This window comes from Pezoporus flaviventris, unplaced genomic scaffold (assembly GCF_033815535.1).
Source record: "Pezoporus flaviventris isolate CSIRO_AGI_PZ_B2104156 unplaced genomic scaffold, CSIRO_AGI_Pfla_v1 ptg000015l, whole genome shotgun sequence".
NCBI classification, from domain to species: domain Eukaryota; kingdom Metazoa; phylum Chordata; class Aves; order Psittaciformes; family Psittacidae; genus Pezoporus; species Pezoporus flaviventris.
In genome coordinates this window covers 260,034-283,391 of record NW_026892563.1, presented here as the reverse complement: position 1 = coordinate 283,391, position 23,358 = coordinate 260,034, and the positions used below count along the sequence as shown (strand labels likewise).

The 23,358-nt window shown below is 41.6% G+C and overlaps 1 protein-coding gene across 2 annotated transcripts; it reads left to right on the top strand.

Annotated features, from left to right (window-relative positions):
• The first annotated feature begins 4,423 nt into the window (after positions 1-4,423).
• ASB11 (ankyrin repeat and SOCS box containing 11) lies at positions 4,424-22,400 on the top strand. 2 transcript variants are annotated; one of them, XM_061453147.1, is made up of 7 exons: positions 4,424-4,665; positions 7,638-7,717; positions 10,705-10,812; positions 14,189-14,339; positions 14,544-14,678; positions 15,624-15,815; positions 18,862-22,400. In XM_061453147.1, exons 1-7 carry the CDS (start codon positions 4,488-4,490, stop codon positions 18,984-18,986), a joined length of 969 nt encoding a protein of 322 aa, XP_061309131.1. In that variant the 5' UTR covers positions 4,424-4,487; the 3' UTR covers positions 18,987-22,400. The 2 variants fall into 2 exon arrangements, with proteins under 2 accessions (XP_061309131.1, XP_061309132.1); XM_061453148.1 differs by lacking the exon at positions 4,424-4,665 and adding an exon at positions 5,522-6,010.
• Positions 22,401-23,358: the final 958 nt, after the last annotated feature.

Sequence of the window (23,358 nt, the reverse complement as noted above, 5' to 3'; positions counted from 1 at the left end):
GCTGAATTTCGGCCGGCTCTCCGCCCCCTCCTTTTCATCGGACCTTCAAACTCATCTTTGTCGAGTTATCGATCGAAGGGTCCCTGTTCGGGCGTCATGTGTTGACGTGGGAGTCATGGACAACACAGAGACGATCAATGTGATCAAGTGATTGCCAAATTTATTACAAAGCCTTAACTCCTTATATACTATTTCTTACATGCACTTACAGTGATTTGGCATATTATGATTGGAGACATGTCTTGAAGACCCTTAGTGACTAACATATGAGTGGTTAAGCACAGGTGTGAGAACTTGACCTCGAAAGCTTGCCAACAGTCCACAGTTCTCCTTAACTCAGTGAATTCCAGCTGCTTCTTATCTTGCTTGCTTAAGTTTTTTTGGGCCTCATGGCCTTGCTGTATCTTTCAGGATTATTCAAAGTTTATGGACCAATTATGCATTCTCCTGTGAGAACACTGTCTCCAGATGTAACAGGTCAGATTGTTCTCAGATTTTGACTTGCATCAGCACTGGCATAACTCTAGAGATAGTATTTGTGCAGGATTCATTGAATCGTGCATTAGCTGGCTGTCTAGTAGATGCTGGCTCTTAAGCTGGTTGTGGAAGTGGGAAGGACTGATGGTGTGTATCTGGAGAAGGAGTCATCCCTGCTAGTACATGTGTTGAAGGCAGAGTGGGAAATACCTGCTGGAATTTGCAGTCTTCCTACCCAGGCAGCAGCAGAACAGGTAAGCAGACCTTGCCTAGTGTGATGGGTGCTGGGTAGGGCAGATGACTCCTTTGTCTGCTTGTCTGACAGCAACAGTGAGTCACTATATACATTTCTTTTTAAAAGCAGGAGTGTTGTAAGTGTGCTGACCTAAGGATGCAAATGAGACAAGGCTTGTATGAGAAGCAGTGTCATTTATTAGATCAAACTGATGAAAAAGAGATAGCTGGGCTCTCTGTATGTCTTTGTTCTGATCTCTTCCCTTCGAGATAAACAGTTTCTGTCTCCTTTTTTTCCCCAGTTGTCTTACTTTGAATATATTTGATACTCTCAACTATACACATTAGAAATACACTGCTGAAATTCAAGGATTGTCTAGCATAAGAATAGACCTCTTAATTTCTTTGAGAAGGGGATCCCTCTAATCTTTATTTCATTGTCAGATGTGACCAGGAGTGTTTGGCATTTCTTACTATTGACTAAAGTTAAAGTGAACTGTAGTGCAAACAAGTCATCTAAGCTGCACTGCCTTTTTCTTTTGTGCTTATTCTTTGCATGTTTATAAACTAAGTATATATTGTCATCAATTTCCAGTTCTTTGGAGGGTCTAGCTAAACCATTCACCATCTCATGACAATTTTATTGAAGGATTAATGTGTTTCCTGGATTTTGATTTGACAATTTAGTTATTACTCTAGAATGATTTGTTGAGTAATTTGGACATCTTGCACAAGTTCTGAGTAAGACATGTTTTTCCTATGGAGGGCTGACCTGTTCGGTCTATCGATGGAGTGGAATAATCCATCTCATTCAACTGACTATGATGCAGCCCAAAACAGCAAGGGAGAAAAGATGAGATTCCTGGTTTTGCACTGTTATTGTTCTCCTATGTTATACCTATGTGGCGTGGTTTAAGCCCAGCAGCCAACCTAGAACCATGCTGCTGCTCGCTCACTCCCCCTCCCCCCTTTCCTAACCCTGCCCCCAGAGGGATGGGGAGGAGAATGGAAAGAATGTGAGATAAGAGCAGTCCAGTAACTAAGGTATAACACAAACCACTACTGCTACCACCAATAATAATAACGATAAGGGAAATAACAAGGGAAGAGAATACAACTGCTCACCACCTGCCGACCGATACCCAGCCTGACCCGAGCAGTGATCTAACCCTTCTGGGTAACTGCCCCCAGTTTATATAGTGGGCATGACATGCTGTGGTATGCAATACCTCTTTGGTTAGTTTGGGTCAGGTGTCCTGTCTCTACTTCCTCCCGGCTTCCCCTCCTCCCTGGCAGATTATGAAACTCAGAAAGTCCTTGGTCAGAGTAAACATTACTGAGCAGCAACTAAAAACACCGGTGTTATCAGCGCTGTTCCCAGGCTGAAAGTCAAAACCACAGCACTGCACCAGCTACTAAGAAGGAGAAAAATGACTGCTACTGCTGAACCCAGGACATTATGTTATGTTGCTCACTGTTCTTTAGTTTCAGGAATACCAAATGTTTCTGACTAATCATTCCTGATCTTGCTACAGCTTATCTGATTTTACCTGACCTTACCACCTTCACCAGTATTAATGCTTCCCACCAAGCTGTTCAGCTGTCTTCCCACTGATATATATACTTTTTTTTTCTATCCAGTGCTGTAATTTTCCTGGTGTTCTTGTACGCTAAGAGCAGATGAAGAGATTACATGAGATTTTCTCAAATGATTACATCATTTAACTTAAAATCTTTAGTTGTTCTGAAGCCAGGAGGGTGATTTTGCTATCATGCAAATAGTTTGTCCTTCTGGAAAAGTCACATTCCTGTGGCTGCTTCCAGGTGAGCAAACTTCCTCATGGTATTTTAGAACACCTGGAGATCTCTTCAGTATTATTGTAATTTCAGCTTTCTTTCAGGGTGAGAGAATTTCTATGGAAATCACCTGGTCTCCAGTTTCTTGTATTTCCTGAGGGATGTGGTCTTGTACAAAACTACCTAATATCTGGCAGGCTGACTGTGAAAGATCAGTGGATCTCTTTTGAAACCAAAGGCCTATTTTCTGGTCTTTCTCGAAGAAGGTGCTGTTCCTTCTTGCTTAAGTGTTAACGAGTGTCAGTTTTGTAGATAACTATACGAGAAAGATTTCTCCATCATTTAGGCTGGCTTTTTCTTTATAATGATTTTTTTTCCCTCCATTTGTTCCTTTTCTCTGCCTGCTGAATTTTACACCTTTTGCTATTCCTCTGGCTTCCAGAGGAGTATTCTCGTTATTTTTTTTTCTAGGGCTAACTGATCACCCCTTTTTTGGTCCACCTTTGTTTAATAATGCCTTCTTTTTTTTTTCCCATTTGAGCGAACTTAACTGTTTTTCTCTGATTCTTTAACTGAACTTCTCTTGCCATGCAATCCATGTCTTCAGCTGTTTCATCCAGTACTAAAGCGATTACAAATAGGTAGTTTCCCCTTTTGGATTCATAGCTATTATAGCTTCTACAGATATATTTTATTACTGTGGAAGGTAAGGTACATGTAATATTTATGGAAGGTGTTAAGTTATTGGTAAAAATGTAATATACTGGTTTAATTCAGAATTTTAGAAAATTTGGTTCACTTAAAAAGTCAAAAAAAAAGCCAGCTTGGGTGGGTTTTTTCAGTCAGTCTGCATGCATCTTAAATAGTGTTCTAGTGTACCTCAGAGGGCAGTGTGCTGAAGGCAGCAAGATACTAAGCCAGCATTATTGCTACAAACCAAAACAAATTGCAGCCAAAATGTTCAGTTAAATAATTTGCTCTAAAATGTCCTTATGCATATCCACCATCTCCTTGGGATCTCTGAGAGAGTCATCCTGCTCTTTCTCTTGACAGGTGTACAAATTGACGGGTAAGAGAACCTAAGCAAGGAGGGGCTTCAAAGAAAGTAAATCTCCATCCTGCTGTGCAAATAGCAAAATAGGAATCAAGACAAGTTTAAATGAAAAGGAGATGGGGTGTTCTACATAGATTCAATTAATTACATGCAGAAAAAATACTTGTACCTTCAGAAAGAAAGAAGGGTAGTTAAAGAAAGGCTCCTTACACCTGTGAATCAATGATGGATGGTGTAAAAATATTCCTATTATTTTAAAACAGTAAGATGCTGAGTGCAAGAGACATTAATAGACACCATTCTTTATCCCTGAGTGGTGTAAACCACCAGTATGTTAGCACATGTTTCTGGTTACGGAATTTCAATTTTTTTGCCTCCTAGAATATCTTTGACTTCTTCACCCTGACTTTGAAAATATGTGGTTCCATTTCAGATTCTTTCATGACAATGCTTTTCTTTGATATTCTCGCCTTTGTTCTGTATTTGAATACCAGTAAGGCCTGTTGCCAAGATGGGAAAGACAGAACTGTAGTCTTTTTGCAGTATCTATCTATCTCAGAACAATTTCTGCAACTTTACCTGTGCAGCCTTTGTAAATGGAACTGCTACATCAAGGAATAAATGTAATGTGGAAGTACAGGTTTCCAGACGGTATGAAAAGCATCTATCTAAAAATTTATTCCAATTTATGTAGGTTTGGAGAGGATTTTCTGTTTGTTTACTGTATGGCATGGGATATTCAAACTATCTTATCCTTGGTATTGTTATTTAGTATCAAATAGCCTACACCAAATAAAACCAGAATGTATTTTTGGTAACTGAGGAACAGCAGGTTCTGGAGGGTTTAAAATAGATGACATATGATACCAAGAATAGCCTGGTGCAGCTTAGCAGACCTGAGAAACTATTCAAAGAGCAAATCAAAATGGAGGGCACTTCTATACTCCATAGTTTCACTAACATTTATTTTGCTATTTTTGCTTTGTTTTGCTTCAAGCTTTTAATTAAGATTTCTTTGGCTTTGCTGACCCATTTCTACATTGTTAAAGGCAACAGAAAAGAGGCTGCCAGGATAGCAGAAGAGATCTACGGAATAGTTCCAGGTAATGTAAAAATATGGACACTCTAATATTTAAACATACTTTCGCTATAATTTTTCTAAGTTGAGGATTTAAATTATGGAGCTGCCATGAAATGAGGAATCTATTGCTAAAACCACGGGTGGATGTTTTAACTTGAAGTTCCTTCCATTTCTGGGGTCTTTGTGGTATCAGTATGTGTTGGCATGATTTAGGTGTGCAAAATATGAGACACCAACAATTACTCAGCTAGAATGAGGACAACACTTGCTCAAGGCACTATGGTAAACAAGAAGATTGTTCTCGGAAGTAAGGCATCCTTTAGTGGGTGTTACATATGGTTTTACTAAATAGACAGCTTTACTGCCAAAAGATATTTAGGAGAAAGTTTTAGCATGTTGATTTTCTGAAAGGAGATACTAGGAGGATATAACTAATGCCTTTATGAACCCAAGCCAAGAACCCCTGTTTTGTTAAATCAGATGTTAAAAACGAATACAGCTAAAATTATTCTGAAAATATATGGCATGGGAATATGTTGTATTTAGTATGCTATTGAGTAGGTAATTTATTTTTTTGTTTTCCACATGATTTTACTCTTTCATACTGCTGTCACGATAGTGAGTAGACACATGTTTGCGTGCCCGGTAATTCCACTACGTAAAATTACACAGTATTTTAATTTTACTACCAATGAGGATTCTTATCAATATTGTGACATCACAGATCTTTATGTGACTCACTTGCTGGGCACTTGCTTTGTGATGAATAATGACACCATGAACAGGTACATGAATGTGAGCAGAACATGGGTGGTGTGAGGTAAGCCATTCAAAGCAGAGAGATTAAAATCTGGCCAAGAGAAATACTGCAGCAAAGCATTTTTTACAAAACTTTTATACACAGACATGCCTGGGTTATTAATTTATTTGCTGTTCTCTGTAATATAATTCCAATCATTTATTACTGTCATTCTTTTTTTCCAACTGCCTTCGTGCAACTGTAGTCAGACACATGGCAAACAGCATTCTTTACGTTCATGCTGGTTCTTACCTAATTGAAGTTTAGCAGACCAGAACGTATTTTTATCTGCAAGTTGCCATTTGCAAAAAGCCATTAAGGATAATCTTACAAAACATAAGATCATGTGATGCGGTTGCTGGGCATTATATTGGATTACAGGCGGACCTTCAGAGCCTTTTCTCTTTACAGTGAAGTAGTGCAGCAGCAGCAGCAGCAACATCAGCAGGGCTGCTTAATTTATCTGTAGACATTTAGAACGACGCGGTGTTTTCAGTCATGTCACTCACACCTGGGAAGGGAAGATGTGCCATGTATGGAAACTATATTTGCCACATGTTTCAGGGAGGTAGGTTGCTGTGGCGAGCATGGAAGTATACAGCAGCATGTGTTTTCATGGTGAGGCGTGTGTGTGCATACACATGTGTTGTAAAGGCATGTGATGTGCGCTTGCACATGCTACACGCATTAAAGTTTAAATAAGGCACTGTAGCTCTATTGCCGGACTTACATCTGGATCATCCTGCCATATAAGAACCCTAGTTTTTGTCATTTGTAATGTCTTCTGACTTTCTGAACTAAGCTCGCCTATTTCAGACACCAGCATGATGAGGGATGAGGAGGTTTTGGGATGTTTTCAGGAAAGTGTTTCTCAGTTCCTACCTGTTTCCTGTTTCCATCATTTCACTTGGTGTCTCCTACTTGGTCCTTAGGAGCCTGGTCATATCCTTCCATGCCAGCTTCCTGCTTTAGGATCCTAGGAACAGCTTCTTAAATAAATGGGAACAAAAGTAATAACTATAGTTAAAACCATAACCCCATGAGCTGAAGTGCATCCCAGTTCTCAGGTAACAAAAGGAAATTCCCTTGGCGAAGGCTGAGACCTTTGCTGTGTCCTTGGTCTCAAGTCCCCAGGGACGTGTCAGTGCCTCTCACTGATTTCTTCCTGCCTTGCCTAACACCTGAAATGGAGATAAATCACCCTTCCCATTCTCTCTGGTGTGCAGCATAGCTGAAAAAATTAAACAAGACAGGGGTTTCAGATACAGTGCTCATGGGGCTGCTGTACAGCAGAGCATGAAAGCAAACACTGGTATTGCTTCTGTCCTGTGGCACTGTAAATACAGCTGGCCTTTGTAGAAATACTTTCTACATACTGTACCCTCATATGGTTATAAATTTTAATATAGGACAAGCAAATTTGCTTTCTACTTTTTTTTTTGCAGGGATTTAACCTGGGATGACTTACGATGCCTGCAGGGACCTAGCCTAGGGAATTATTTTTTTCTTGGCAAATGAGTAGATTAAGATAAGAGAAAGGGCAAGCTAGCCTACATGAAAGAGTCTGAACAGTTCAACAACTCAAAATGATTAAGGAAGAAAAGTAAAACCTCAGGCAGGATTTATTTTTCCATGTCTTTTCTGAAACCTTCCAGTGAGAGAGAGAATGAATCCTGTTACCTGGTAGGATAGAGGATATTATTTATAAATTGACAGTTCAGGAAATAAAACTACCAGGGACATGCCAGAATTCATTTGATAGACAAGTCACCCCAGTGTCTCCCTGCTATGAGTCTCTTAACAGAGTGCAAGAGATTCTAGAACATGATTCGTGACAAAAGCTTCCTTCAAAAGATGGAGGCCGATACGGTTTTGATAGAATGTCACGGCTCTGAAGTCCCTAAGTAAGTCCCAGCAGCACTAAACTCATTGTCTTTGCTGAAGCATGTTTTTAGCTGGTTTTGAAAGTTCTGCCAAGAAGCTTTTTAGGTCCCTTCATGAGCTCCAGCCCCAGCTTTCTCAGGAGTGCTGTGCCCTCAGCTGCTCTGCTGAAACCAATTCATCAAACAGTTTCATCATTGATGCCACATTGATTTCTGTCCTGATCTGCATTTGCACCTAGCTGTTTTTGACCTGTTTTCCTGGGATCTGCTTTTGCTGCTTACCTGAATTAACGTTTATGCATTTGCTTTCAGGCAGCTGGGCTGACCGATCCCCTCTTCATGAGGCTGCTTTCCAAGGACGCCTCCTGTCTCTGAAAACCTTGATTGCACAGGTAAAGAAAAGGTTTGCAAGCAGCATAGTTTCTTTTGAATTGCATCTGTGTGTTGGTGAGCTGGTAATAGACTGCAGCAGGGCATAAGAAATACAGTTGTATAAATAATATTATCCACATGCATGCCTTTGAGCATGTATTGGTTTACTTAGTTAAGCCCACCACAAAGACTGTTACAGCTTGTAGCTTGCTGTATCATAAGCAGTGATCCTTGGTCTCCTTCTCAGCAAACTGGGCTTGAGAACAGGGACTATATATATCAGCTACTAAAAAAAAAATTAAAAAAAAAAAATCAATAGAAAGCTATAAAAGTACATCTTGCTTTATCAAACAGCAAGCATGGTCTTACTCGAGAGAGAGCTGTCAAACTGAAACCTTCTGCAACAAATGAAAGCAAGAGTTGATGCAAAAGATGGAAGAAAGAATATACTAGAGAGGACAAGAAGTTGGATGTGAAAGTGGGCAGCTGCAAAGGGACAGGTTATGGTACTTCCTGCTTTGCCAACCGTATTCCTTGCCACCTTTGCTTAAACTCGGTGCCCTCAACTGGCACCCAGTCCCACCAGTCAGGACCACTGCAGGGAAATTAATTTTCTGAATGTGAGCTCTGTGACTTGGCCACCAGACTTTTTATATCCAAGGTAAATAATTTTTACCAGTGAAGCCACAGCTCGAATGGACAACATCCTCAAGGAGTGGAGCCGCTGGTCCAGACATCTATCGAGGCATACCTGCAGCTAGGAAGTTGCTGTTCACAGCAAATTTTCCCCTCCCATTTCCTGATCCCTCTTTCCTTCACCTACTGATATCTGAAGTTTCTATGGAAAAGGAAGGAAGTGATGGAACTTGGGGATAATAAAGAAGAAAGCTTATTCATTCATGGCTTTGCTGGTTTTCTGACCTCTTGTATCTGCATTTATGCCGGCCTTACACCATCTTATTAGTATCTTTTTATATACTAGATACCCCAATTATACACTGGAGAAGCACCCAGTATTGTGGTTATACATCATTTAGTTAATCCACCCTTTTCTGAAGACATTTAATTTTGGAGAGGGGGATTAAGGTCCTTGCTGATTAAAAGAGATTAAGGCAGCAATGTTTGTAGAGACTGAACTCACCACAGAGAGCTGATGCACCACAGTTTGATAAATGTAGGGGCAAAGCTGTTCACAGAGCAGCATAATCATTGCTCATTGCTTCTAATATAGTTACACTACTAACCTAAAATTAAATGAAGAGCTATACTTTAGAGAGTATGTTGGTTGCATAAAAGTCTCTGCCATAGGTCTGTAGCTTTCAAGAAAGCCAGTGAGGCTTCTGCTCCCCAGGGGATGCCTGGACATAAGGAGACAATGGAGTGCTGGGGTTTTAAAAGAGCTTAAGAACTTACCAATGCCTGTTCCAGCACCAAAAGAAATTTCATTTTTCACATATATTGAAAACAAGGCTTAACATGACCAATGTTTGGCAAAAAACTATAATGATATCTATAACTCATTCTCCATTTCATAATGGAAGGGTTTGCTGTTTTGCCCAAGATATCAGTATTTCCTCTTTTGCTTGCAATGACCAAGTTTCAATAATTAAATATATATATACATATGAATAATGATGGACAATAGGTCTCCTTATCAAGAGTCTGTAGGAGATATTCCTTCTGAAGGGATATGCTGATCGTGAAGTTTGAGACATCTACACAATTAGAGAATGGAATGTTCTCAACAGTTTTTCAAGGGTCACCCTGGCACTGATGGCATGGGAATTTTTTTGTGACAGCTTTTACATTAATAGTGCTTTCATATGACTGAAATCCGATTGTTTTTCTGCCCTAGAATATCTATCTTAAAGTGATTACAGTGTTTCCATTTAACGCTTATTGCGTCGAGACGAGCTTTTTTTTACAGCGTTATGGGGCTCACAAATACTTTTGCCCATCGCGTTTGCTACAGCTCTCCAAACAGTGCGTTGCTGCCATCTTGTGAGCTGTTTCGTTTATAGCATATCAGGTAGAGACCAATGATGTTACAAAACATAAGACATTCCGCAAAAAAAAAAAAAAACACACCCAAAACCAAACAAAAAAAAACCCAAACAAACAAAAAACTGAGCTGCTTCTCACACATGGTTATAAAATCTTAATTACTAGGAGATTTAGCTGCATTCTGGAGAAAACGCATGTGACAAATGCGTTCTCCTCTGTGAGTATGTTTGTTTTCTGTTTGTGCAAAATCAACCCAAGAACTGTCATCTAGGAATAAGGCATTTGTAAGTCACAGTTCTTTCTTCCAATGTAAAATGTTTCCTGGGTGGTCAAATGAGAGGAACTGATTCGTGGGTGGGATTTGTCTCATCTACCTTATGGATTTACCAGGTACTTACTACCGCTGAGTGAAACACACTGGGTGCACTATATAGTCAGTGGAAGTATTTTTAGGACACAGTTCACCTGACTTACTACAAACAGCTGGTTTAGCATGAAATGAATCATATCCTAGGGGGGTTGTTTATCTCCACTGAAGGAGACGACGGCTCCAGCAGAGCTGCTGATACCTGTGCCAGAGCCATCCCCAGTCAGGGAGGTGAATTCCACCAGCTCTAGCTCCTGGTGCTGGACTTAATAGCAAAGGTAATGCCACCCTTTCAAGTTAAAGAAAAGCAATGCCTTTCCTGTGACTGACTGTGCATTGTCATAGAAGAAGAAGGCATAGAAATAGAAGGCATTTCTATGCCTTCTATTTCTATAGAAATAGAAAGCATAGCTTGTCCTTGCTTACTTTAACCCAATCACCAGCTACTGTCTTTGGGCATGAGCACTGAAGCACTGAACAGCATTAATCCAACCCATGCACCTCCCCTGGATATGCACCCATCAAGGTGGCTCTCCCCTGCCATGGTCTGACCTCCCTTTGCACCCAACATGGCGTGGGGGGAGACATGTGGTTTGGGCAGTGCTTTCCCCTCACACCTCTTACCCTGCATTGCAGGGTTTCAATGTGAACCTGCTGACAATGGACCGTGTGTCGGCTCTCCATGAGGCCTGTCTCGGTGGCCACGTTGCCTGTGCAAAAGTGCTGCTGGAGAACGGTGCTCAGGTAAGCCCTGGGGATACTGGCAGGGATGCAGGCACCTGGAGAATGGAGCTCAGGTGAGTCCTGGGGATGCTGGCAGGGATGCAGGCACTTGGAGCAAGGATACTCCTTCCATCAGTAGGGATGTTGGATGGACTGCCCGGGTAGCAAGGCAGGGATGCAAATGGACAGAAGTATCTTGGGCAGAAACAGGGAAAAATAAAACAGCTCTCTGTTTCTGTGGGTGTTGTATTTGCCTTTCCCCAGTGGCTGCTTGAGTCACCCTATTCCTCTGTTTTGTTTTCCCTCTGTATCCGAAATGTAGTTGTAACTGATGGAAAAGGAACAAGGTGCAAATAATCTTGAAAAAATGACTTATCCCCTTCCTTCACCCATAATGATCACTGGAATTGCCTCTGGTTTTCTGTGGGATGGTTTAGAAATCTCGCATAAGTAAAAATAGATGTGCTTGAAGCAATGAAACATTTTATCTGCTACTAAAATAAGATTTCTCCCAGTTCGACCTAAGGTAGAATACATGTTAACAGTGGAGATAGAGGAATGGATGAAATATGTGAGAATATATTTCAATCAGCTTGGTTTTCAAGTACAATTTATATGGCAAGAAACTGAGCGACCCAGAAGCAGTCAATCAAGCTATCTGCAGAAGAAAATATATTAACTTCCTAAACTGTATACCAAATTTAAATTCTTTAGAAAGATGAAAGGAAAATCTCTTTCTGCTCAGTTTTACTTATGTTTGGTATATTGATAATATTGTCTTTTTATAACTCAGAGAATCATCTCTGAACTACCTGTTGATTTCCTAAGAAATCAGACTGTTCCTGGTATAATATATAGCTGTGACATTTTTGGTTTTTGCTTTCCCTCTGCTCTCTGTTCATAAATAAAGTCAGCAGGCTGTTGTCTAACTTCTGGGAAAACGTGCCATTCTGCTGCTCTCCTTTCTTCCTTTGTTCTTCTTTATTTCCATTTTTTTACCAAACTACTTACTCCACACCAACTGTCTTCCCTATTTTACCAGTTAAACCAGTATCCAGTGGAGAAGGGAACCAGGGAAGTCAATTTTCTTCATCACTTATCACCTTTCTTACCTGTGATTATCAGCTTGCCTGAATCGCTGGCGTGGTTGTGAAATGGTGCTGATTGATAGACTCTCAAAGTGCTTCCATCAGCTCCAGCCACATCTGCCCAATAAGACTGGGGTGACATGGGAGGTAGCATGTAATCTGTCTGAAACACAGATACTCCCAAGGCATTAGCTATTTCTTTCTTTTTGCTGTTTTGCAAGCTGTGCAGAATAAGGGATAGTTTAGATCGGCAATTAATAGGAGGGGAGGAAGATCAACAAAGAGTCTGGGATCTGTACTGACGATGCTGTTGCAGTTGCAATTGGAGCCTTGCAATTTCAGGAAGAGCAAACCACATTTTAGGCTCCATAATCTGAGCAGACAGATGTCCCCTATGCTGTGGTACCTAGTGTCACCCCATATTGTGCTGGCTTGGCTACCTCTTGGCCCTGTCATAGAATCATGGAATGGTTTGGGTTGGAAAGGACCTTAAGATCATGTAGTTTCAACCCCTCTGCCATGGGCAGGGATGCCTTCCACTACACCAGATTTCTCAAAGCCCCGTCCAACCTGGCCTTGAACACTGCCAGGGATGGGGCAGCCACAACTTCTCTGGGCAACCTGTGCCAGAGCCTCACCACCTTTACAGTAAAGAACTTCTTCCTTATATCCAACCTAAATCTTCCCTGTTAAAGTTTGAACCCATTACCGCTTGTCCTGTCACTACAGTCTAGACAGATCTGGTCTCCCCCCACTGTCTTTCCATGAAGGTGAGCAAGCAGAGAATGCACCAAAGAGCAGGGGCTGCCTCCTCCAGTGTACCTGCCTAGTCTGCAAGTGCAGCTTCCTGCGGGGGAATGTGGCCTTGCATTGGCAAAGACTGAATCACTGGAAATGGCAAGAGCTGGCTTGTAATTGTGGGAAAAGCATCCTATGAGAAAAGGAGTTAACGCACACAGCATTGCAATCAAGTTAGTAGTTCAAATGAACAAAAACCAAAATGTTACCTAGGAAGGTATCAACTGCAGGCGGTCTGCTGCTAAATTACCCATGATAAACCAATACGTTTCCAAACAACACTACCTTTCTCTGCTTTAAAGGCAAAAATACCTTGGTTGTTAACTTCTGTGAGCCAAGGTATTTCTACTCCATATTTCCAATCCCTTTCTGATGCAGCTGTGTGCTTGCACAAGTAGCAAAGTTCTGCAGCTTCCCTGGTGGCCCTGGAGTTCTCCAGCCTTTCCTCTCCTGTCTCTTTTCTCCCTGTTTTGGGAGTCACGCAGATCGCCATGTGCAATAATCCATTGCCCTTTTCCAGCATGCCACAGACATGCAGATTTGCTGCATAAATTGCCTCTGGGGGTGTTATAAAAACCTAGCCAATCTGTTTTAATTGATTTTTATTATAATTAATATTGAGAGACAACAAGCAAGCAGCGCTGGGTGTGCTGGGGAGTCTCCGCTCCGCCCGAGACGCACAAGGGGAACTTCTGGGGATAGTCTCTTATACTTTTTGGTTTCCCGGGCTTCTTGGGTTTCGGCCAATCCTGTTGTCTTCTTTTCCGGGGCCTCTCCACCTGTTGTTGGGGTCTTGTCTCCGGGTGAGAAACATTACGTCTATCACAAGTCTGACCGCCATCTTAGCCCCCATAAATTCCACTCCTTATGTGTTTATTTGTTCAGCGCACAACGTTCTGTAACAGGATGTATCTCTAAGTTACCTACCCCCCCCTTCTAAGAACATTCATGCAATTTAAACAATGAACAATGCACCCATACACACCCATGCATAGGAACACAAATGTTTTCAAGCTCCTTTTCTGTTTGGAATTAAGACTATGTTTCCATGAAAATTCCTTCTGCTGGAAAAGTGTTTTCAAGTAAAAGTATTAAATGTAAAGTAAATGGTTTTCTTTAAAAACAAGGCCCTTTTCATCAGAGCATACTCTGGCTTTGGGTTGGTGCAAACAAGACAGACATGCAGATACTCCAGTTCTCCACATTAAAAAAAAAAAAACAAACAAAAACATTAAAATCTGATTTTTCTGAAGAAATCTGTGAGGAGCATGGACAGCAGGCAGTGTTACTGCCTTATGGCACTAGCTGCCTGGGAAAGAGGGCAGACTTTGCAGGACAGTGTTATACATGTTGTGCCGCAACATATAACTCTGAAAGCTGTTAACAAAATCAGTCCTGAAATTAAACAAGACAAGCATCTTATCCTAGTGTATTTCTGGTGTGCACAAGAAAAATGCTGCAAGGGCGTTCCCCTTAAATTGGATTATTCTGAGCATGTATTGCTGTTCCAGGTCAATGCAGTCACCATTGATGGGATCACTCCTCTGTTTAATGCTTGCTGCAGCGGCAGCGTGGCCTGTGTCAACATGCTGCTTGAATTTGGAGCCAAGCCACAGCTCAGGAACCACCTTCCTTCACCCATTCACGAAGCGGTCAAGAGAGGTAATGTTCAGGCTCCAAGTGAAGCTAACAATAACTGAGGAATACATCTTTTGTTGATGTTAAAGTGTTTTTAAAACCCCCAACTTGTCCATGCTGGTGCGGATAAATAGGCTTGGCTTATTCCCAGCTCTTCTGCCTCAGTGGTTGTATTGGGGTGTACTCTGCTCTGCAGCACTTCAGTCACAGCTCCTCTTCTCTCCACAGGTCACAGGGAGTGCATGGAGATCCTTCTGGCCCATGAAGTTGACATTGACCAAGAAGACTTGCAGCATGGGACCCCGCTCTATGTGGCTTGTACATACCAGAGGACAGATTGTGTCAAAAAGCTTTTGGAGCTAGGTACACCTGGAAAAGGGGCCAAGGGACACCTGTGATGGTGTGAGCCAGCGCTGCTGGTTTCTCCAGGCTGCCACTCCACTGCAAACAGTATGGGTTATTCCTGGAAGAGGTGCTTGGGAGCCTCATTTCAGGCTCCCAAATGAGGCTGGGAGTCTCATTTCAGGCTATTGAAAATTTCACCTGCCTTCAAGAAGATTTTATCACTTCCTCAGGAAAGAAAGCCCTAATTACAGAGACCTCCCTGAGACTGTCTGAATGTGAAAATAAAATAAATAGTTCTGGTTTTCTAGAATGATAACATGAAGCACAGGCAATGCTGGTTAATACTAGTGCCCAGAATCAACTCGTGATTATGATAAACTGCCATGCTAAGCACTTCTCAGTGGATGATGAAGACTGTTTGAAAGAATAATCCAGTTTGTAAAGCTGTTTGAAAGAATAATCATTGCAGGTCCAGGCAAAGTCTATGAGCTAGCACAAATTTTTGCTGTCAGTGTGCATTAGCTGACCTGCTCAAAATGGGGCCCCTCCTAATGCCTGCAGAGCCTAGGGAAGCATGTCGCTTGCTGTGCTCCCAGAGTTATTAAAATTAGATACCTAAAGGGTTCCTCTCTCCTCAGTAATTGAATTAACATGATCTATGTTAGATTTTATGTTATTAACAAATATATGTATATGGTAGGCTTCAAACATCCATTGGGTTGGGGGTTAAACTGCTCAGTACTGTCCATCGCAGACAGAGTTTGGTGGCTCAGAGGACCTTTACACAGCAGGTATTTGACCTGCTAAGTTTTGCACTGCTGCTATTGAAGAAAATGAAGGAGGTCTGTGTGCCATCTGTTCCCCTTCGGTTATTGAGGCTACAGGTGGAAACCAGCCCATTATGTATGTTCAGACAGTCCCTGCTGCATCCCAGATCTAACCACATGCTCTTGTTCACTCAAGGAGCCAACGTTAACATGGGGAAGCGATCAGACACCCCCCTCCACGCAGCAGCAAGGAAATCCAATGTGGAAGTAGTTGTCTTGCTGGCAGACTATGGTGCTAACCCAAAATGCAGAAATGCCGAACTCAAATGTGCCCTGGATCTTGCCATACCCAACAGCAAAGTGGAGCAGGCACTTTTGCTTCGGGAAGGTAATAGTTTCCTTTCTTCTTTTTTTTTCTTATTAAGTAGAACAACATTTATTTCTTTTAGCTAAGTACATTGTCTTAACTGCTTTTATAAGTGATGCTCTATATAAGTTCTCTTGTTTTCTCTACCAATTACAATTCTGCAGCGTGTGACACACAAATGAGTTAGAGATCTCTGTTTTGCTGCTAAATCTGTCACCAAGTGTTAGGATTTCAGTGGGTAAATTGGTCAGTTTTTCTGTGCTTTTCTGTCTTCTGAAGCAAAATGATATGTATTTACCTATGGGACTCTAAGGATTAAAAGCTGCTATAAGAATTTGTTCATAGATAATGTGTACCTGCCCATGGCAAGGGGGTTGGAACTAGATGATCTTAAGGTCCTTTCCAACCCTAACTATTCTATGATTCAGTAATTCTATGATAATATTTTAGTACCATTATCTTGTGTTCAGCCTAACACCATGGCTTAATGTCCTGCTTCCTGCAGAAAATGAAATACGAATGTGGGTGCCCTCAGTTGCCAGGAGAAAGCAGAGCTATTTGCCCAGCGACTATCCAGCTTCATGGCACGGAGCTCTTCCATGTGGTTCAATGGGTTGCAACCCCAGCACAAACCAGCAGTGCTTCTTGCAGCTTATTTTCAGTCTCCTTGAAATTATTTTTCCAGTCTACTGGAAGAAACTTCTGAGCAGAAATGATCTTCTTGTGTCATTTTCACCTGCACCACATACAGTCAGAACTAGCAATATCCCTGGGATATGGGCATGCTGAATTATGTCACCCCTCTCCTCTAGCCTCTGTGTTTCCCAGCTCACTAGTACCCTGTTAGTTGATCTATCACTCCCTGGTGCTTTGTCAACATGGCAGGTAAATGGTGCTCCCCTATGCAGGCAGCTTTCCACCTTCCTGAGCCTGCTCGCTCCCCACCAAAGAGCAAAGCATGATGTGCATAGAAAGCCCTCTTCCAGCTGCAAAATAGCTCTTGGATGGTAAATTAATACTGTCAATGTTGTATATTAGGCTTTGTGTCAGCTGTCTGCACACAGGTGGGTTTTATGGAGGAAATGACACATTGGCTTAATATCCTCCGTCCTACTCATTTTCCCTGTGGCTTTTCATGCAGAGCTTCAATTTGTCATGTTTAAAGCCTTCTGGGAGGACTTTTACTTGAATGCTTCTCACCTCTTGTGACTTCTGTCCTTGTATCTGAGATGTTCCGGACTCAGCAACAGCAGGGTATGTGAGCAAAGGCAGTGCTTGCAATTGTCCTGCTCCAGTTGCCCTGCATGAAGAAGAGTTAGTGTAGGTAAAGAAATATCCCAATATTAGTTATTTTATCTTCGTGAGCTTTCTTCTTGATTTCCCCTTTCAGCTTGTCACTCTCTCCTCCCTTACAGCCAGAGGAACTATAGGGGCACGTCAGCTCTCGCTGCTTCTTCACTTTTCAGAAATTCAGTTTCCTCATTTTCCTCACCTGTCCCTTCAGTTTTCTGTCAGGTACTTTGCAGCTCTAATATCTGCAAGTGCCCTTTTCCCACATTTCTGTGTTTTCTGAGGTCCTTCTCTTTGAAATAAGCATTCTCAGGTAGAAAAGTTTTCCTTCTACTCCCTGACTTCTCTGCTGCAGTTAGTCTCCCTTTAATTGCTTCTCTTCCTAGCTATTAAGTGATGTGAAATATGAAATACTTCTGTTTTCCTGACTGCTCTGGGAGACAGAAGATCTTTCTTCACTTCCAGTGGCAGTGGTACAAGTGCTTTTTTCTAGATATCCCATATTTTTCTATCAATTTCTGCTCAGAGGGGACATTGTCAGCCTTTTTAAGCTTCTAAATTTTCCTGTAGTAAAAGCATAGGTTACCTGGAAGATATAAGTATGGGGTTTTAGCACACATCTCTACCCATTGCTTGTCAAATACTGCTGTGATCACTACTGTTTGGCCAGAAACTGAGAGGGCTCAAAAAACTGAGCATGTCTGAGTAGGAGCAAAGGTTCAACCTGAAGCAGCTCCAGCAAGAGAAAAGCAAAGCGGAGGCAGGGACACATTTCCTAGCAAGTTGCATTTGCACATGCAAGCATGCAGTTGCGGAAGCAACGGAGCCTTATTTCCAGTGGGTTTGTGCCTGATGTGCACCTCACCTGACCCGTGGTGGGCTGGGGGCATCTGCCTGGTCATCCCATGGGGAAGCCACTAGGGCAGCATTGCTGCCCAAGCTGGCCTCACCATGGTCCCAATAAGTCCTCTGACAGCTTTCCTACAAGTGGACTCTCTGGTGTTTAACAAGAGTTTTTCACATGCAGCAACCTTTCCCCCAAGGCAAGGGAAGGGCAAAATGACCTCTCATCTTTTATTTACTTATTAATAAGTTGATCCTTTTTTTTTTTTTTCCACTCTTTGTGCCTTTTTGCACAAAACTTTTAGAGACTTTCTGTCTTTGAAAGATAGAAAATAAGACTTAATTAGAATTCCATGGCATAATAAATTATTTTGAGGAGCACTGATAAACAGACCGACATACATAAATATTCTGAGACAGTGTGGTCACGTAAAAAAGCTGCAGGTACCTGCTGAGACACAAGCAGTTGGTGTCTCTGTGCATATGGACAACTAACTGTATTTGCCATGTCCACCCAATTATGGCTGTTCTACACCAAGCACCTCCTCTGCAGCTCCCTGTAATCAGTCTTGTCTTTTTCCTCACAAAATCACTGGGAGTTTTCTTGTATCTTGAGCAAGGGCTATGCACACTAGTGCTCTTTCTCAAGTGCAGACACTTTAATGGTATTTTAAGCTTTTGCTCAAGAAAAGATGCAGAAGAGCCTAGCCATGCATGCAGAAAGAGGTTTTTAGTGCTTATAGTTTTCAAGTCACTAAACCAACTTTGACAACAGATATTAAATATGAACAATAATATGTTTAGCTCTCCCTGACTTCAGCAAGTCATTGGGTAGTGCTTGATATGGTATGCAAATCTTGCTGGTGTTTGTTGCTTTCTGACTTATACTGGTGGTGGGTTTGGGGTTTCCTGTTCCTTCCTGTTTTCACCTCAGGTCCTGCAAGCCTTGCCCAGCTGTGCCGGTTGTGTATCAGAAAACATCTGGGTCGGTCGTGTCTATATGCAGTCCGCAAGCTGCACCTGCCTGAGCCACTTGAGAACTTTCTCCTTTATCGATAAGTCTGTGACTATCTTTACACTGGAAAAGAAAGAGGAACAAATGTTTGTTTACTCCAAAATCATTATATCAAAGAAAAAAACAAACAAAGACATCATTTATTGTCTGCTGCATACATCAGATGCTGTATGACAATGCAAATCGAAAACACCTTTTCACAGATGGAATGATATGGACATAGCTCCCTCATGGTCTATTGCCACATCCACTTATGCCAGCCCAAGAAGCTGTAGTACATGAACAGCTAGCTCACTTGACATGTGTTTGTAGATGCACATGCACACATCAACCCACAGACAGAAGTTTCCCCTGTATTAGTGTATACTTATTTATGTAGTATCTGTGCACTTTCTTCCTCTTTTCTATCCAATCTCACTGTCAAAATCGAGTTAGTGGCTGTTATTCTTCTGCTAGCGAGAGAAGGAAAGCCCACAGCACCCAACATTTGCCATATATAATATATTGCACATCTTTTCTCAGCTTTGACTTTACAACCTGACATCTTTTCCCTATAATCTAGTGAAGTTGTAGCAACTTCCAGCAGGCTGTGGCTATGCAACCACCATACCTCTTCTTGCCTGGAGCCCAGCTGCCCCGAGCACTAACATCTTGTCCTCTGAAGTTCAAGTGATGTTACCAAAGCACGTGTGGATGTTTGAAATAAGCCCACAAAAATGTGTGAAAGTCTTAAAAAGCCCTCCATCTCTTCTAAAAATATCCCTCTAATGCTCTGGAGATCTGCCTGTGTTTATTCATTACATGAATAATTTTTCCTGCTTAATTCAAGGACGGAACTGCAAATGTTTTCATAGGCATTGTAGATCAGCTTTGAATGTCTGTCCTTGGCAAGACAAAGAAAACCAAATGAGTGAGTTGCTGCTCTTTTAGGCTGCCTATGCTTTGACATTTCTCAAGTCCTCAGAGTGTAGAGCAGGACAGAAACAGGGCCTCTAGGGATAACTGCATCACTCATGTTCTCCTTGATGAATATTGCTCACCAAACCTGCCTGCTTTTTCATCCCCTAGAATCACTATTTCTATGATTCTACTCTACAGTGTTTCATTACCTCCCTAGGAGAAGGAATTTTTAGAGTGTTCTGTCTTTGCCTGTTGTGGTATTAGTTTAAATATCACCAGGGTTAGCAGCCTGGACAGAGTAGAGCTAAAAATGTATACTTCTTTAAGGTGAAAAATGTGGGATCAAGTGACTGGTACAATGCCTGTGTGGCTCTGTAAAGGTCTGTTCATTTGTCCTCTGGTGTTCTGAGGGGAGAAATGTTTCTTCAGACCTGAGTTGTCATAAAATTGTTCTGTGAGAAAGGTCATGGTGTTTCAGTAGTAAAAGGAAAGTAGAGTTAAAAGGAGAGTCTGTCTCCACTTAGCTCAACTTCACAAGTCCAAGAGGCTGATGATGTGTTTTCAGGCTCTGAGATGTAATGGCTTTTCATTATGAACTAGTATGCATGCTGGTACCAATTTTCACTGACCGTACGTCTTAAGTCAGGGAAAATGGGGCTGCTGGAGCCTGAATATGGGCCTGGATTCCATCAGCATTTTAGTAACTATCCTTGCTTCATCAGCAGCCACCGCTCTGGTTAGATGAAGAGATTAATCTCTTAATTTCCCCATGAAAGCTTGCCTCTCTGAGAGGTAGGTCTAATATTTCCTGTACTCTCTTATTATTAATTCAGCAGAAGTAAGATAAACTATGCTCCCAGAAGTTCAGGAGAATGGACCTACAATGCTGCAGCGAAAAATGAATGTAGTTTTCAGCCTGTGTTTGCACATATTGAATGCTATCTGATGGCAAGAGATATTGTCCATAAAGTTGTCAGTGACATGAATGACCTTATATAGCACAGTATATCATGAATCTCAGGGATTCGAACTCTAAATTCTCGAGAGTCTCTGAAAATCAAACACTATCAAGAAAGAAATGTCTGTATTAACCTTATGTCAGCAGATCTCTCTCAGTCTTATCTTCACTGCCAGCTCACCTGCTCTGCTTATAAGGTGGCAGTCAGGACACCATCTTCTATCTAGATAGAGAAACAGAGGCTCAGCTGTGTGGGTTGTCAGACTTGCATTGCAATCAAAGCAGCTAAGGCAATTTATGTGATCTATTTCAGAATTTGTAATACTGAATTTATTTCCTACTGCAATACCAGTGAAAACAGTATTTCACTTGCAGAGGAATTTAAATTGAGAAAATGTATCTCTATTAAGGAAATGCGAAGTCTATTCAGCCTCTCAGAAAGGTTTATGGTAAGAAGCAGCAGAAGCTGCTCTATATTTATTGCTGATACTAGCTTCCAATCAAAAAATCATCTAACCTTTGCTTCTTCCTGGAGACATCATTCTTCCCGAATTTCTGTGTATCAGACCATCTGGGAGGGAACAGAGACATAAGAAATCGGAAGAGAAGCTCGGAAGTCCTGATGTTAAGAAATTTCATCAGAAACTTCACCTAGACTTTCTTGCTCTATGTTAAAAGATTGAGTTCTCAGTGACTGTGCTTTGTGTTGTAACAGTGCAAGGAATTACTAGTGAGGAAATAACTGGAGGAGGTATTTAATTTTTTTTGCAGCTATGCCATATTATATAAGGATAGGGAAAGACTACGACGGTTTTCTAGGAGACTTCTGAATCTTGTTGGTGACTTTTAAGAATGAGTTTGAAAACCATCTGCCTGGTGTGGATGCAGCTGCTTTTCCCCAGGAAGGAGAAGGGACAAATAATCTCACAAAGTCTCTTTCCTACAAAACAGGTGATGTCTTCTCAGTCATTCTAAGATCATTGACAGAAACCAATTGTTTGGCTAAAATATGTGTTTGTTGTTTTTTTTTTTTTTTCTGGAAACACAGACATTTTTCTGTGCTGTAATATCCACTCCTATACCACATCCCTGGCAGTTCATCCCCAACAACTGCCACTACTATCTGCTTTAGTGAAAAGTGCTGCACATCTCAACAGGAATGATTACACAATATGCTGGCTATTGGAAAAGCTTTTCTGAACTATGAACACTTACTCATTCTGAGTACAAACACTGACTTGCAGTATAAAACACAAGCTTGGGCTATGGATGGTCTCTAGCCATAAAGTCCCTGATCCTGAGTGTATTTTGCAAGAGTGGCTTAAATAGGTTACTGATCTGCAGTATACACCCAATAGACTTCCTTTTATTGATCTCAATCTGTTGGGCCACTTTTCAGCTTTCTTACCCATTTATTATGAGATATCCAGTGTGGGCTCAGAAATGCCAGTGATGAGGACCTCACAAATGTGAACCTCATCAGATGCTGACCTCAAGCTGTCATTCATTACTCAGTGTATGTCTATCATTGCTCATGATCCAGAGAAAAACAAAATTAAATGGTCTTTGTATCAGCACTGTCTTTATCTTTAAAATAAGCAGTCTTAATCTTTAAAATAAGCAGTTTTCACTGGTTCTTTCTACCAGCAGATGCATTCTCATGTCTCCAAACATCTTTGCAATCCTTTGTTTTTATTCCTGCTGTATCTTTTCTGACACGACTAAGCTCTTGTTCATAGGCATGTCTTTCCTGGTCAGCTTTCTCCTGAATTCACCTATTTCTTCTCTGTCACTAAGAAAACGTTTTTTAGTTTCCTCCTTGAGAAGTTTTATTCTTCAACAGCAGGCATCTTAGTGAGGCTCAACCTATCTCCTTGTTGGATGTATTATTTCCCTTGCTTACCACGCTGCTGTGTTGGGTCATCCTCCCCTCCCCACCCCCTTCCAAACCTACACATTTCAGCCCTCACTGCCTTCTGTCTAATGGGCCAGCTTCTCAGGGACATACAACAGTTAAAATAAACACACCACACATTTTGAAAGGGTTTAATGACGATGTTTCTCACAGTAGGAAGGAAAAGTCACATTTTAAGTTGGACCCTAAAAGATGTCTGTTTTGATTTCCTGACCAATCTGCCGGGTTCAAGATGACTTTGTCTCTTACAGGGCAACTCTGCTATTAGCATTTAACAGCCCTCCATCCTCTCTAGGACTCAGCTTTTCACAGCAGATGTGCTAGTTCCTGATTTTCTGTCTGTCTGGTTGAATCTCCCATTCACAGACTGAAATTAATAAAATGGGTAAAATGCTGAGCTGCTGAAACTCGTGGTCATGCTATAGGAGCTGAAATTCCTCACATCTGCCTTGGGATGCCAGCATCCCACCTTCCTGGGCAGATGCAGGCTCTGGGGGAGGCTGTTCATCCATCCATCTTTGTGCTCCCTCTTCTTGTGACAGGGCATGCCCATGACACTTCAGGCAGAGGGACCAGAAACTCATGCTCTCCAAGCTCTGTTTTCCCCTCAGGGAACTCAAGCCTGGTCAATATACACTTCATG

Coding starts and splice junctions, on each gene's coding strand:
- ASB11 (XM_061453147.1), top strand. CDS start 4,488: ATGGAGGGCACTTCTATACTCCATAGTTTCACTAACATTTATTTTGCT. Junction 10,813..14,188: donor TGCTGGAGAACGGTGCTCAG/GTAAGCCCTGGG, acceptor TTGCTGTTCCAG/GTCAATGCAGTCACCATTGA. Junction 15,816..18,861: donor GGCACTTTTGCTTCGGGAAG/GTAATAGTTTCC, acceptor TTTTCACCTCAG/GTCCTGCAAGCCTTGCCCAG.